The following is a 16,215-nucleotide window of genomic DNA, read 5'->3' on the forward strand; positions in this document are numbered from 1 at the left end:
CTGCCATCCCCATCTGTGGGGGCACGATCGATGCCCCAGGGGGGGAGCTCCAGCGCTTCCCCCAGGGGCTGTGCTCATGACGGAGCGGTTCCGTCATGAGCACAGCTCAACCGATGCTCATGACGGAACCGTTCCGTCATGAGCATCGAAGGGGTTAAAACATCACGTTATTGTGTAATCCAAGTGCACATAATATTCAATAATAAAAAGTCACGCATTAAAAGGAGGCTTCATTTGTATTTGCTTTCTCGCTCAATGTCCATGCTGCTGGACCCAGATCTGTATTATAATGGTCAAACACCAGTTCCTCAGAAATGGCACGAAGAGATGCTTCTTCTCCTGCTCCATTTCTCACCTTGGTGCTTCTTTTACAAAACTCCATCATAGTGTTGCAGAAAGAGGCAAGCAGGACATGCTCCCGGAATACATCTAAACAAACATCTCCATTTGCTGAGAGCCCCCATCCTTGCAGGGTGGCTTCGTCGAGAAAGGTAAGGAGTGTCCTGTCATTAAAATCACCACACAACAAAGATTATATTGAAGCACCAATCTGAGGAATCCCTGTATTTATTTTCTAACAGGCTGGCAGCATTTCTTTCTCTGATGTGTTTCGGCTGTATATTCAGCCTTGTTCACTGGTGAGCTGAGTTTTAGTGCCACATTAAACTTGTAACGTAAATCCATTCTGTGTAACCACAGTGTCAATTTCCTTTTTTTGCTTAATAGCATTGCTAAGTATAAATATATGCTAAAATGAAACATAACAAATATTAAAACACAATTACTAAATTAATTCAATATAAAAAACTATAAAATTAAAAACATGTATCAAACATATTGAAACTATTTTTTTAAACCTATATATAAAAAAAATGATATCCAACTAAAACAAATGATACTAATGCATATTTTAACAATCTAAAAAATAACTATTTAATTAGGGAAATTAAAAATACACTATTCCCATTCCAGTTTGTGAAACAATAGGAGAAGTGTTAAAATTCTAAATTCTATATTCACCATTCCTCCCTCCAGTCTATGGAACAGTAGGAAAAGCATTGGACTTCGGAGGGGTGGCATTTACTATTCCCACTCCAGTCTGTGCAACAGTAGTGAAAGTTCTTTACTACAAACACATAACATATTTTAATGACCTTATTATTTGGCCAGAAATATACATCCCTCAATATAAAATGTATATACATAAAATTAAAAACACAAAAAACAATTTATATGATTATTAAAAATATGAATAATGAATTAATTCACAACCTCTACCCCTACAAACCCAACAACTTGTACCTCAAGGAAAACTTAAAATATATAACAATTACACAATTTACATAATTGACAAGCAATGTAATAGAATAATACATTAATGATTAATTATTAATCAATTATTACTTAATTAACGTTCCACCCTATAATGCTACAAAGCAAACAACCCACAACTAAAATAATAGCTTAAAAATATAATAATTACACAATTGACATAATTAATTGTAAATAAAATAATTAAAACTAAATTAAAAATGTAATACTAATTAAACATACTCAATTAACTTGCTCGTGCAGTTTTAAACTGCCATGTCGACCTGCCAGATTAACCCACTTTCCAGGCCCAAACCTTCCTTTTTAATACATCTAATTCACCCCTAAGGTAGGCCCTAGACAGCCCCAAGGTCATGGTTCTGTGTATTCAAAAAGTTGTACATGTACTTTTAGGTTTTATATGTCTACGTAGTGGAAAACTCCTTAATTCATTTTCGAATATTGCAAAGCCTATCCCTGCCATAGATTAACATTGGAATTGCCTTATTATATTTGACAAGTGTAATTTCCAATTGGGAAAAAATTGATAATTTGAAGTTGTTGTGTCTCTGGACTAACAATTTAAAATCACATCTTATGGCACAGTTCGATCTTACGTTGTAAGTCTGAAATGCCACTTTTAGAAAGTTGAATACAAAATGGAGAACCTGTCTCCGTTTGACGTTATGCTCCTAATATGTTTGAGCAACAAACAGACCACTATCTTTTCTGTATGAATGGAATTTTTATTGAACCATTCCTTTCTTTGCAATTGTTTATATTTACCAAAAAGATTTTAGTTGCATGAGAAGTGAAGAGACACACATTTTTCAAATTAACATACAAAACATGAAAAATACTTATGACAATTCACAATAGACAGTGAATGAAATAGTTATATACAAACACATTTATATACAACAACGTTGGACTTTTGCATCATAACATCAGAAACTAGAATACTCTTATCGCTATCTTGTTTTTGGGGCAAACATGTGCCAAACATGGGAAAATGTTTAGAGTGTGTGCGTGGGGCATACAATTCAATACAAGTCCCTCACTTCACAACAAGTTTATTCAAATTCCTCCGTGTTGAAAAAAAGTGCAGAGGCGTTTCAAGACCCAGTCCTCTGGTACCGGGACTCTCATCAGGGCTTCATGTTAATGGTCAGCAATTTCTTATTACCTAATTCTCGGACAGAGCTGCTGCTCTGACTCCTATTTGCATGGTAACCAGTATATCTCAATGGAAATTACTGCACACCGCTTCGTAGTTTATGCCGGGGGGAATTTCTTTCAAACGTTCCCGGGTTGCTCAGAGGCAGGCATCTATTTCTGTAATTATTGCATCCTGTTTTTAAGTATGAGCACATCCATATTCTAAATCCAATATGAACCGCAACTTCACTGTCAGCTAGACATTCCCTGCCAAGTTGGCATTTTCTTTCCTTAATCATTCTGTGCCTCTGCCTGTCTCTGAATACATGTCTGGGGTGGATGACTGCTGGGTATTCTGCATTTCCATTAGAGAGTCACACAAAAAGAGAGTTGAGGTTTGCCTGCCGGGCCATTCCCATCCTGACGGGCCTTTAACATCCTCATGTGTCATCCTTGGCAGGATGGGAGGAAGGAGCTGATCCTGTCCCTAAACAAAGAGCTACATACCCCTTTGAAGTGAGTCTGGAGCCAGGGCAGGTAGGGCAGCGACCGTGTGCACTTCAAAGGCCTCTCTTTGAAGTCTCCCCCACTTCAAAGGCACAACTTAGTATAAGTACTGGACCCCTGACACCACCAACTCATTACATTTCTGGACCCTAGGACACTGCCAAGAAGAAGGACTGCTGTGTTGCTGAAAGGACTGTCACTCTGCTGGACACTGCTGGGCTCCTGCTCCGCTGTGCCTGCCCTGTTGCCTGCTGCCCTCCCAGCCTGGTAGAGAGAAGGACCTGACATGCATCTCTATAGTCCCAGAACCAAGTGACTTCAAGTGCTTGTTAGCTGGCATCCTGTTCTAAAGTCTCAGGGACATTAAATGCTTCCTTCAACCCTGCTACAGCCTCTGGACTCTGCCAACTGTGAGTCCTGCCCTGCCAAGTGTTGTCAAACCAGTCTTGGGTCCTTGGAGGTGAGTTTTCTGGCTGTTTCTGCAAGAATCCATGCATTGCTTCCTTTGCGTCAGTTGAAACTGATGCAGTCTCTTTGATGCAGATGTATTACTGCTCCAAAGATCTCACAGAACTAATGTATCGGCTACAATCTTTTGGATAGACGCTGATGCATCTCCTCTGCCCGCTCCTAGCAACTGCTCCTCAGCATCGACGCTTCCTCCATAAGGTACTGTTTGCAATAAGCTCTGCTTGGCTCCTATATCTGGCCTATGCTCCATCGCGGTTCAGCATTCCGGCCATCATTTGTTCCTTTTGCTTTTGTCACCGTAAGTAGGAAGGGTATGCACAGACATGTGTCCTGTGATCACTGTGCCACTGGATTCAAACTAGCCTGACTGATGAGGGGTGATGCCATAAAACTGATCCCAAGTTTCTTCTTTCTGGTTGAGGGAGGACCTGGCTTGGCAGTTCGAGCTGGACTGTTCCCATGAGGAACAGGGTCAAGACTGGTTTGCATATGGCTGGGTCTAAACTGGGGTGGTGTGGTGAGCAAAAGAACAATGGATTAAACCCAGATCTTTGTAACTGGGGGGAATGTTTGCATTGTTCAGCATTCCGTCCATCATTAGTTCCTTTTACTTTTATCGCCCTAAGGGGGAAGGGTATACCCAGATGTGGGTCCCGTGCTCACTGCGCCACTGGATTCAAGCTAGCCTGGCTGATATAGGGTGATGTCCCGAAGCCGGTCCCAGGATGCTTGTTTCGGTCCAGGGAGGACCTGGCTTGGCAGTTCGGGCTAGACTGTTCCAATGAGGAACAGGGTCAAGACTGATTTGCATATGGCTGGGTCTAAACTGGGGTGGCATGGCAAGCAAAAGCACAATGGATTTAACCCAGATCTCTTGACTTGGGGTGAATCTCTGATTTGCTCTGCATTCCATCCATCACCTGTCTGTCTTTTACTTTCTCACCCTAAGTGCACCAGGTATGCCCAGACGTGGGTCCCGGGCTCACTGTGCCACTGGATTCAAGCTAGCCTGGTTGATGAGGGGTATGCCCCGAATCTGGTACCAGGATGCTTGTTTCTGGTCCAGGGAGGACCTGGCTTGGCAGTTCCGGCTCGACTGTTTTCATTAGGAACAGGGTTAAGACTGATTTGCATATGGCTGGGTCTAAACTGGGGTGGCATGGTGAGCAAAAGAACGATAGATTTAACCCAGATATCTTGCCGGGGGTGAATGTCTGATTTGCTCTACATTTTATTTATCATCTGTGTGTCTTTAACTTTCTAAAAGATACATTTTTAAAATTGTAATTCAAAATCTGACTTCACCATTAAAGATGATTTTAAATTATTAATCACTTGATACTAAACAGCATATCTCTATCTGCTCCCAATCTGAAGTTGGCACTTATTATGTGTAATATGATAACCCAGTGTTAGTCTATGTGAGAGTTAGTCTTACAACAAGGAAAAACGACTTTGTGAGTTTTTCACTGTCAGGACATTTAAAACCTGAACCCATGTGTCCTAATTTTTTTTTCAAAACATGTACCCTACCCTATGAGTCTTTTTTGGCCTACCTTTGGGTAACTTATATATATTAACAAGGAAGGCTTAGGCCTGGCCTACGGTTTACTTTGCTATGTCAAAATAAAAGTTCAAAACTGCGCTACAGGCTGCACTGGCAGTCCTGAGACATAAAGTACCATTTACTAATGACGTACATGTTATGTTTTCCTCCATGTGTTCTTGGAACACGACAGCTGTGTTCCACTTCCAGAATCCTGAGTTGTGGAATTCGAGGAAGCTGGAGGCAGTTGCCCTGGACCAAGGGGCGTAACCAGTGGTCAAAGTGGGCGGGATCGGCAGGGCACGGCGTGCCCCTACTTCTTTAATTTAGTGGAATCCGTTCCCGTACTTCTTATTTTTAAGAATGCATCCCAGGACTGCAAGCTCCGCGTTCGTGGACGTTCAAGTACGGGCGGGTTGGCAGAGAAGGAAATGGACAAGGACAGTGTCCACTTCTCCTGCTCTGCTGCTGGCAGCTGCCCCGTCTCTTTCTTCCTCTTATTCCCTCTGACTGCAAGAAACTCTTCTTACCCTCTTTTTCCTCTCCTCTCGTTTATGTGTTCCCCTGTGAAATGGATCCAAAAACAGAAAAACACTTTTACTTGAAATGTCATTCTATTTTAAAGTGAAGAGAAATAAAACATTCAATATATGAAAAATAACTAAATAAAGCAAGACAGAGTGGTCACAAAGTGGTCAGAACAACATTGTTTTCCCTACGTGTTCAGTGTGTGAGAGGATGTTGCACTATGGCCAGAGCTGCCGAATTTGGAACTGGGAACCAGGTTCAGCTGTCATGACCAGTCCCCAAAACCACTCTCCTGAGGGAGCACATTCCCATGTTAGACCTGAGAAGCCCTTGTTAGACCTTAGCTCCCCTGGTGTCTTAGCACCAACAGGTGGACCCTAGCGGGGGCAAGTGTGGGTTAACATTGAAGGCCTGTCCACCACAATCCATACTGTTACTGACTCTAGTCTTGAGGAAGGCCTAGGAAGCAGCACACCCCAGAGCGGCAGTGACTCTGTCACGGAGGTCACACACCATTTAGGCCATTCTGCCTCACCCATTGGTACCTCCATTAGCCTTTTTCACCAGCAGTAGCTGCAGCTCACCAGGGATCGCAATGCAGGATTTGCAAGTACACCAAACTAAGTTTGCAAAATTCAAGGTCTCCCTGCTTCATGCACAAGCACTTTTAACATGTGCTGCCTGCTTTAGGGACATAGAATTATGCAGCAATGGAAGACACAATTATGCTGCAGTGTTGACTAAATTATGCAGCATAAAAAAGGCTGCAGTGTAATGCAATATATTTTCTGATACTTTAATATTTTGACATTTTTACACATGTTAAATACAGCAGTGAGAAAAGTGTTCAGTCAACGTTTACAAAGGGCTTGCCACTTCGCCACAATACAAATCCCATTTTTTAGTGACTTTTAATCCGTTTGAGCTGCAAACAATTTATTAGTTAAAATCGTCAGATTATGCAGCTGATGATGTTTTATGTGGCAAATATGGCAGACCCATGCTTATGTGAAAAAACATTTGCAAACTAGGATATTTTGCCATTCATGTTTGAACTGCTCTTGTGGTAAAAGGGAGAAGTGCTGATGACAGAAACTCCATGTCTCAGAGACAAATGGCTTATGATTCCACTTTTAAGCGTATTTGAGACATTCGGTGATTGGGAACGTATCCCACTTTGTGAATATATTTTAATGTCAATAACTCATATTAAACCGTAAATAAACATGTGTATCCATTGGTTGAATTAAATGGCGCAATAAACTGTAAGTGAAATGCCAAACAAATACTAAAAATTGGGATGTTTTGCTCTTTCAGGCCACACCTCTGACTCCGCCCACTGACCCAATCCTCGGAATATTTCCACCCTCTGATTCTCCGCCCACAGTTCCCCTACTTTTTTCCCCCACTTCGACCACTGGGCCTGTGTTACGCCAGCCGCGTAACACAGGCCCCCCAGCCCCCACGGTGTGGGGGGGCCCGAGCTGCAGGGGGCCCCCTCAGTACAATACTCAGGCTCAAGAGCACGGATTAGATCCAGAGTGGGGGCCCCTCCGTGTACGCGGCAGGGGGCCCCCTCAACCTTTGTTAGCCACTGCCTGGACCTGCTCTTCCAGGGGCCGTTCCTCTCAATAAAGAAGTTATCTACATACTCATGGAGTTGTGTCTCCTTGAAAGTACACTTAACTTAAATGACTTAAATGTACCAATCAGGTGTGGGCAAATGTTATCATGTTTTAAGGAGAGCACAAGCACTTTAGCACTGGTAGCAGCGGTAAAGTGCTTCGAGTCGTAAATCCAGCAAAACGTATTCAGTAAAGGAAGGAAGAGGGAGGCAAGAATCTTGGATGACTGCATTTTAATTTTAAAATTATAACATGCTCTTTGTAGCGTAGAGTCTCTGATTTAGTGAATGCATGAAATGAGTTGTTTCTTACTAAATCGTTTTTTTGTTTCACATTTCAGCCCGCCTTTATCATTGTGCTGGCTATTGAAATTAGAATGTGTTCCTGCAGAAGGAGTCGACTGCCACCTACTGGCTCTAAACGCCACTGATTACACTTTGACTTACAAATTTAACTATGAGGGTGAATATTGTTTAAGTGTGAGGGCTCAGAATGACATCAGCATGCTGCAGACCTACTATAATATCACAGTAAAATCTGCAGGTGAGTGTAAGCGTTTTTAATCAAGTTCACCAGATATTACGTGAATGATATGCAAAAAGAAATGAATGAGCCGCGCGCGCAGCGCAATCAAAACCACCTATTTGCTCATAGAGTGTTCTTACAACATTCCAGGGACTCACTGCACTTTCTTTTTTATAAGCATGTATGGGTAGATTAATGTTTTATAATCACGTTAGTTTTGAAACCTCATTTTATTTGTCCACCTAACAAATGTGTTATACTAAAGTCATGAGGTCACTGCAGTCTGTTATCACAGCTATGACACCAGAGCAATGTGGTTATTGGTGCTTGTATTTACGTTAGAAGACAGCGTGTGGTGCTTATTAAAAATGTGTTAAAACTAGAAAATTAAGAATGCAATACAATTGGGCTCCGTGTGGACAAAATATATGTAAATCATGGTGTGTCGATTATTAATATAAACATGGAAACACCTATAAAATCGTCTTTGCCCACACCTCCGAAATTGGATATGGTAGATGTGTGCTAAAAAGTAACACCTACCCTTGGGCAGTGCAGTGGCGGATAAAGGTAGCTCAGCCCCTACCGCTCTCTCCACGACCATGGTGCAAGGTGGATGGGGGTGCGGAGCACACATTAACTTTGTCATTGGATACAATGGAGGGAGTCGATAGTTAAAAATGTAAATGGCAACATGTTTTAGAATCTGGCTGGAAGTACATGAACATTGGGATAGAGTTAAAAAAATACTTTAAAGAACCTGACATCACACAAACTTCATCTTTGTCCAAGGGAGGGTGTGTAAAATCCACCTATGGAAAAGTTCAGTTGTAGAAAATGTCAAACCCCAACCTTATGCAAAGTGGGCTGGTTAAAAACATCAAGGGCCTCATTTATGGATTTTTTGCCGTAGGGCAGCGCAGCAGGCTTTGCTGCTGCGCTGCCCTATGGCAAAAGAAAATGGCAGGGTATTTATTAGATATAGCACATATCTGTCCTTTTCTCCTGCGCTGGTGCACAATGGGCTGTTCTGCGCCAACGCAGGCACCTTTGCACCATGGTGTAAGGGTGCCTGCGTTGCGGGGATGATTATTTTTGTGCAGTAAGAAAAGCCTTTCCGCACAAAACAAATCACAAGAGGCTTTCTCCTCTTTGTATGTGTGCTGATGAAAGAGGAAAAACGAGGAGAAATATCTTACCTTGCCTTATCTTGCCTACCTTGCTGCCTCAGACTTATTATTTCTCGTAAATCTGGGGCAGTGTCAAAAAGCCATGGATGCTGCTGGGAACGCCCCCAGCAGCACCCATGGAATGCCCCTTTCATGCAGTTTTCTGCGTAAAAGGGGCACATATTTATAAGGCCAAGAAAAGCCAGATAATGTGGCTTTACGTGGCCTTATAAATATGCCAGTGGGAAATTGCGCCACCGGAACATAAAGAAAGTGACGTTCCGGTGGTGCAAACGTGCCCTTCACACATCCACCATCGTATTTCACCAGAAACTTACACATATAACCCTTTAATATGCCAACACACTGACCATCAACAGCCTCCACACGTACCATCAAATGCCCACACTCCCACACTCCCGCCATCACACATCTACACATGCACCATCATACCTTAACACTCACCATCATAAAAAACATAACCACCACCATACATCCACACACCTTCATATGGCCTCACAGACTACATCATACGTATAAGTCCATATCATAAATCAGCTCCAACCACAAAACGCCTACACACTCACAATCCCACACAGCAAAATACACCAATAGACCCACCATAAAATGCAGATGCCCATCATCATACAAATCAAATCAGGTGTTTGTTAAGCGCAACTACTCACCCGTAAAGGTTTCAAGGCACTGGGGGGTGTGGGGGGGGTTTGCAGGTTCCAGTCAATCAAGGAGGGTGTCTGTCGAAGAGCCAGGTTTTGAGGTTTCTTGTGAAGATGGGCAGCGATAGTATCTGTCTGAGGTGGAGCGGAAGGTCGTTCCAGGCTCTGGCTGTGTGGAAGGAGAAGGAGTGGCCTCCCGATCTGTTCTTTATGGTGCGGGGGACCACGGTGTAGGAGAGCTGGGCTGATCGTAGGGTTCTTTGGGGTGCGTGGAATTTGAGTCGGCTATTCAGGTATGCTGGCCCGGTGTTGTGGAGGGCCTTGTGAGCGTGGGTTACCATCTTGAAGGTGTCTAGCTTCGATGGGGAGCCAGTGGAGTGTGCGCAGGTGCTGGGAGATGTGGCAGTGTCTTGGCAGGTTGAGGACCAGACTTGCTGCAGCGTTTTGGATGTTCTGCAGCTTGCGGATGAGGTTTTTGTTTATTCCGGCATAGAGTGCATTGCCGTAGTTGAGCCTGCTGGTGACCAGGACGTGAGTGACAGTCTTTCTGTGTTAGAGGGGGATCCATTTGAAGGTCTTACGTAGGAGGCAGAGGGTGTGGAAGCAGGAGGACGAGACGGAGTTGATCTGGCGGTCCATTTTGAGCTCTGAGTCCAGGATGATTTACAGGTTGCGTGTATGGTCTGTGGGGTTGGGCGAGCTTCCGAGGGCGGAGGACCACCAGGTGTCGTTCCAGGCGTCTGGGTTTGGGCCCATGATGAGTACTTCAGTTTTGTTGGTGTTTAGTTGTAGGCAGCTGTTTTTCATCCATTTGGCGATGGCTTCCATGCCTTCTTGAAAGTTGTGTCTGGCGGTGTTGGGTTCGTTGAATAGGCTGAGGATAAGTTGGGTGTCGTCTGCGTATGACACAGTGTTGAGTCCTTAGGTTCTGACGATGGGGGAGAGCAGAGCATGAGAGCGTAGGGCTGAGGGAGGACCCCTGGGGGACTCTGCAGGTGGTAGGTGTAGGGTCCGAGAGGAAAGGGGGGAGTCTGACCCGCTGCGTTCTGCCGGAGAGGAAGGAGCGGATCCAGTCGAGGACCTTGTCTTGGATTCCTGTGTCATGGAGTCTGCGTATTAGGGTGTGGTGAAAGACTGTGTCGAACGCCGCTGAGAGGTCAAGGAGGATGAGGGCTACTGTTTCTCCTTTGTCCAGTAAGGTCCGGATGTCGTCTGTTGCGGTGAGGAGGGCGGTTACCGTACTGTGTTTTTTTCGGAAGCCGGATTGGGAGGACTCGAGGATGTTATGCTCTTCAATGAATGTGGCGAGTTGGCTGTTGATGGCTTTCTCGAAGACTTTCATTGGGAACGGGAGTAGGGATATGGATCTGTAGTTTTGGAGGTCGGTGGGGTCCGCCGAGGGTTTCTTCAGGAGGGGGTTGATCTCAGCGTGTTTCCAGTCGTCAGGGGATGAGGCGGTTGCCAGGGAGCAGTTGATGGTGTTGCAGAGTATGGATGCGGCAGCTCTGTTGATAATGTGGTGGGGGCAGGGGTCCGTGGAGGCCCCGGAGTGGATTGAGTTCATTGTCTTCAGTGTGTCTTCGGTGGTGAGTGCTGTCCGGTTGTCGATCGCTGGCTTCAGGGGGTCGGGGGTGGTTGGTGAGGGTTCAGTGTGTTGGTTGTCTTCGTCGAAATTGTTGTAGATGCCCTTGATTTTGTGGTGGAAAAATGTGCTGAATTTGTCGCAGAGGTCTTGTGAGGGAGGGATGTCGGTGGACTCGCTGGTGGGTTGGGCGAACTCCTTGATGATGTTGAAGAGTTCTTTGCTGTTGTGTGCATGAGTGGAGATTCTGTCTTCAATCGCTTTATTCCTCGTTTTTCTGATGAGTTGGTGGTGGGCGTTGGTGGCGGCTCTGAAGTTGTTGTGAGCTTCTGTGGATTTGGTGTTCCTCCAGGCCTTTTTGAGCGGGTGGCAAGTGCATCTTCTGGACTCTCGAAGTTTGGTGGTGAACCATCTAGCTTTCTTGGCGTGGGTGTTGTTGTTATTCTTGAGGGGGGCTATGGTGTTGGCACTGTCGGACATCCATCTGTGCATGGTTTGGGCCACAGAGTTGGCGTCATCGTTTTCCACAATGATTGGGGTGGAGTTGCTGAGTGATGAGGTTAGCTGGTCGTTGTGATTCTGGTCCAGTTTCTTTGTGGAAGCAGGTGCTGGTGTCTGTGGATGGTGGGTGTTCTGAAGGTGAAGTGGACGCATCGATGGTCAGTCCATGGGAGTTCGGTGGTGTGGCTTTAGGTGATGGAGTTTCCTGTTGTGAAGAGGGGGTCAAGGGTGTGTCCTTGTGAGTGCATGGATTCGGTCAAGATCTGGCGGAGTCCAGTGTTGTGGAGGTTGTCCAGGAGGGATGTTGTGCTGGGGTCCAGTTGGTTGTCGTAGTTGAAGTTGAGATCTCCCAGTAGGGTGTAGTTGGTGGACACGATGGCATGCGGGGAGATGATGTCCGTGATAGAGTTGGTGAAAAGCCCACGGGGTCCAGGGGGCTGGTAGATGAGGGTTCCTCAGAGGGTGGAGGTAGGGTTGGCCCGTATCTTGAAGTGAAGGTGTTTCATCAGGTCTGTGGGCTCGTCGGGGAGTGTGCTCAGACAGAGGGTGGATTTGTGGATGATGATGATTCCTCCTCCCGGTCGGGTGGGGCGGTCCTTCCTGGAGATCTTGTATCCTTGGGGAATGGCAATGGCGATGGCCGGTCCCAAGGTAGTGTTGGTCCAGGTTTCGGTCCAGGTTTCGGTAAAGAATGCTACGTCCGGGGTAGTGCTGTCGAAGAGGTCCCAGATTTCAGTGGCGTGTTTGTGGAGGGATCGGACGTTGAGGAGGATGCATTCCAGGGTCTTCGGTTCGGTTGTGTAGTTGCGGGCGGATTGCGCTGGGTCAGTGGTCTTGGCGGTGCTGCAGGTGTACTGGCAGCGGTGACAGCTGAAGGGTCCGTGGGTGTCGGCTGGTGATGCTAGCTTGCAGTTGTTGTTATGGCCTGGGTTGAGAATGTGGAGTGGCGTTGGGTCATAGCGTTGGTGGTGCAGAGATCCAGGGATTCTGGCGCTGGTCGCAGTCGGCCGCGCAGTGGCCGCCATTAAGTAGGGGTTGGGGAGGGCTGGACAGCTGGGAGGCGGGAGCGGGGAGGGGAGCTGGATTGGGCCGGTCCCACTGGTCGTGATGGGGGGAGGGGCCACGGGGCAGCAGCGGCAGGTAAAAACAGGCTGAAAAAGGCAAAAGGCAAACGGAAAAGGCTAAAAAGAGAGAAAAATGTGCAAATAAGGCAGCAAAAGTGCAAGAAAGAGTGGAGGAAAGACACAGAGGACACAGGAGAGTGAAAGGAGGAGATTGAGATGAGGGTAAACAATGAGTGAAAAACTGAGGAAAGACACAGAAGGAGAGTGAAGGGGGAGCTTGAAATGAGGGGAAAACGACAGAAAAAGTGCAAGAAAGAGTGGAGGAAAGACACAGAGGACACTGGAGAGTGAAAGGGGGAGATTGAGAGGAAGGGAAAAAGCAAGTGAAAAACGGAGGAAAGACACAGAAGGAGAGTGAAGGGGGAGCTTGAAATGAGGGGAAAACAACAGAAAATGGAGGAAAGACCCAGAAGGAGAGTGAAGGGGGGAGATAGAAGTGAGGGAAAAAATGATTGAAAAAGGAGAGAAAAAGCGGGGCAAGAGAATGGAGACAGAGGTCCACTGGCCCACCAGGGATGAGGCACAGGTGTAACCTGCGGGTGGAGGAGGGCCTCAAACACCAACACTCGAGAGTGCAGGGGCTTGGGGGATGGCCTCACTTAATGGTGGAGCTGTGAGGGAGGGAGAGCAATTTCACTGACAATGAGTCAGTGGTCTTGCTCGCCTGCCCCCGCAGTGGGCGCCATTAAGTAGGGGTCGGGGAGGGCTGGACAGCAGGGAGGCGGGAGCGGGGAGGGGAGCTGGATTGGGCCAGTCACACTGGTCGTGCTGGGGGGGGGGCCACGGGGCAGCAGCGGCGGGGAAAAACAGGCTGAAAAAGGCAAAAGCTGTTATATGCCCACCCCGCCACCATTGCACACCACCCAATGCACCATCAAATACCAAAACATGCCCTAAAACAGCAACACAATCACCGTCGAACATCCACGCTACTACTGTTTATTTATTTGCATCCTTATATAGCGCACCTGGGCCAATTGATATTAGGGCAGTTTACATTTCAACCATGAAACTAAGACAACTTGGGATTACATCGAGATTGGGAAAGGGCAGCATCGATAAAACTTACAAATTTATTTTGAGTGGATGGTTATAGAAGTGGTCACAGAAGTAATGTGGAACTTGTGTTATGAACTGTTTAAAAAGATGAGCTTAGAGCTGTTTATTAAAGATTGTTGACAACCTGAAGATTGTCTGAGCGACAGGGCTGCCCGCTGTCCCCGCTACTTTTTGCTCTGGCGGTGGAGCCGCTCGCCATACGCCTTCGACGGGAAGGGGAGAGCTGGGGCATCCCGGTAGCAGGCACAGTGCATAGTGTATCCTTATACGCTGATGATTTGCTGATCTATATGCGGGACATCACGGATGACCTGACTCCCCTCTGGGAAACCTTGACGGAATTTACAGCGGCCTCTGGACTACGGGTGAATTGGGATAAGTCCACGATATACCCGCTGCATCCGGATCTGTCCCCACGGGAGGTTCGACTGGGTGCTCAGCGGGTGCCCTGGAGTGCGGAGGCCCCTCGATACCTCGGGGTCCGTCTCTACCACTCCTCCACAGATATGTTCGAGGGTAACCATAACAGGGCATTGGCGAGTATTAGGGCTACGGTCGGATTTTGGAAGAGTCTTCCATTGGCTCCAATTGGGAGAGTGGCGTTGGCCAAGATGATCATGGTCCCAAGATTGTTGTAATCCCGCCCCAAGCCTTTTTTCAGGACCTAGACTCCCTCCTCAGCGCACTCATTTGGGGGTCCGCCAGACACAGAATAGCCCCGACAAAATTACAGTTGCCCACCACACAGGGTGGCTTGGGAGCCCTCTCATTCGAGGCCTACTTCTTGGCAGCACAGCTGCAATGGTTGTCTCACTGGACGGCGGACAAGTATACTGTGGAAACTCATACCATCGCATGACGGATATCGGTTCCGGAGATCCGTCACCTACTCCTTCCTGGCACTAAACCAAAACGCACATACCCTTTACAAGTGTCGGTGGCGCGTAGGTGCATGCTGATGATGCACCGTATGTACCCGGGGCTCCGTTGTACTCCCCTCTTCTCACCCTGGTGGGATGGCCCAAACAGGAACACTACTACACAAATAGCGCGCTCCGCACGTGGACATCGTGTGGCTTAACAGGGTGGAGTCCCTATTCGAGGAGGGGCAACTAAGACCATTCCATAGCCTTGTGGAAGAGTACGATCTTCCCCGGGACAATTCTTGCTTTACCGCCAACTCCTAGATAGCTACCGACCGTATCAGGACCTAATCAAAGGGGAGCCACACACACACCCAGTACTCCACACGATACTACGCATGGGCACGGGGAGCCATCTCACTACCTGGCTTTATAAAGCCATACGGGAACTGACTAACAAACCACTGGAGGCCCTGCGAGCCACCTGGGAGGCTGAAATCGGGCGTGTGTTCCATGAGGGGGAGTGGGGGAGACCTTTGGCGTACCCTAAGAAGGTCTCTAGAAACGCACGCTTTAAGAACATTCAATACTACATTCTGCACAGGGCCTATTTAACACCTGCACGCCTCCAACAATTCTACCCTGACACTCAGTGCCTATGTCCCAGATGCCATGAACGGAATGCAGATTTCCAACATATGTTTTGGACTTGCTCCATCATTAAAATTTTCTGCCACCACATTCACACAGCATTGGGTACCCTCACAGGGCCAACCTGCATGACCACATGGGAGGCCAGCGCCATAGGCATCTTCCGCGCAGGTAAGAAGCACAGGGTGCGGACTCGCTTCCTCTCCCTTGCGGTGCTCTTAGCCAAACGCAGCATCGCCATGCACTGGCGTTCCCCCACAGGTCCACCGTTGGTGGCTTGGGTGGGAGCTACACACAAGTGGGCGGCAGCGGAGGAGGAGACATTGCGGGAGGAGGAGGTGAGAGGGGTCTGCAAGCATCCCATATCAATGGAATGGGCCATGCTATTATATCAGTTCAAGCAACTATCCCCGGGAGCAGATCCAACAGACGGCCAGCCCACATCGTCAGTCCTGCACACGCAGTCACAGACCCTGCCCAACCAATCTCTCGAAATTCCGACCACATGATCTCATAACATACCCCAGCGTCAGTTATGCTATTGCAATTCTAGGTCGACCCAAATAGGATAGGCGATCATGAGTCACAGAGGTGCCTTACCCATACGATGCTACATACCCTCGCCAGAGTAGCTGAATGTGTTCTTTCATGCCCGTCCCCTAGTTTATGTCTGGTTACACCCCAGTTTCTGTGCCATATCTGGAACCTGAGACAACAGGGTATACACATCACGATAAATCTGTACGTGGTTTATGTTCTTCGGTGACGAATCACCGGTATATACAGTTGATGTGTACCACTATTGGATGTACAATCTGACATAACTATTTGAAAGTTTTTTATGATGTACAATGTGTAAAATATGAAAATGGCAATAAAAATAAGTTTCAAGAAAACCTGAAGATTGTCTGAGTACAT

At 46.9% G+C, this 16,215-nt stretch overlaps 1 protein-coding gene across 1 annotated transcript in view; it reads left to right on the top strand.

The window, feature by feature from the left end:
• Nucleotides 1-16,215, top strand: part of TMEM130 (transmembrane protein 130) — a 401,485-nt gene that overhangs the window by 332,067 nt on the left and 53,203 nt on the right. The window contains exon 6 of the mRNA XM_085630206.1: nucleotides 7,487-7,689. Coding sequence (XP_085486332.1) covers nucleotides 7,487-7,689 — 203 coding nt within the window. The remainder of the gene's footprint in view (nucleotides 1-7,486; nucleotides 7,690-16,215) is intronic.

Source organism: Triturus cristatus, chromosome 10 (assembly GCF_964204655.1).
Source record: "Triturus cristatus chromosome 10, aTriCri1.1, whole genome shotgun sequence".
Lineage (NCBI taxonomy): Eukaryota > Metazoa > Chordata > Amphibia > Caudata > Salamandridae > Triturus > Triturus cristatus.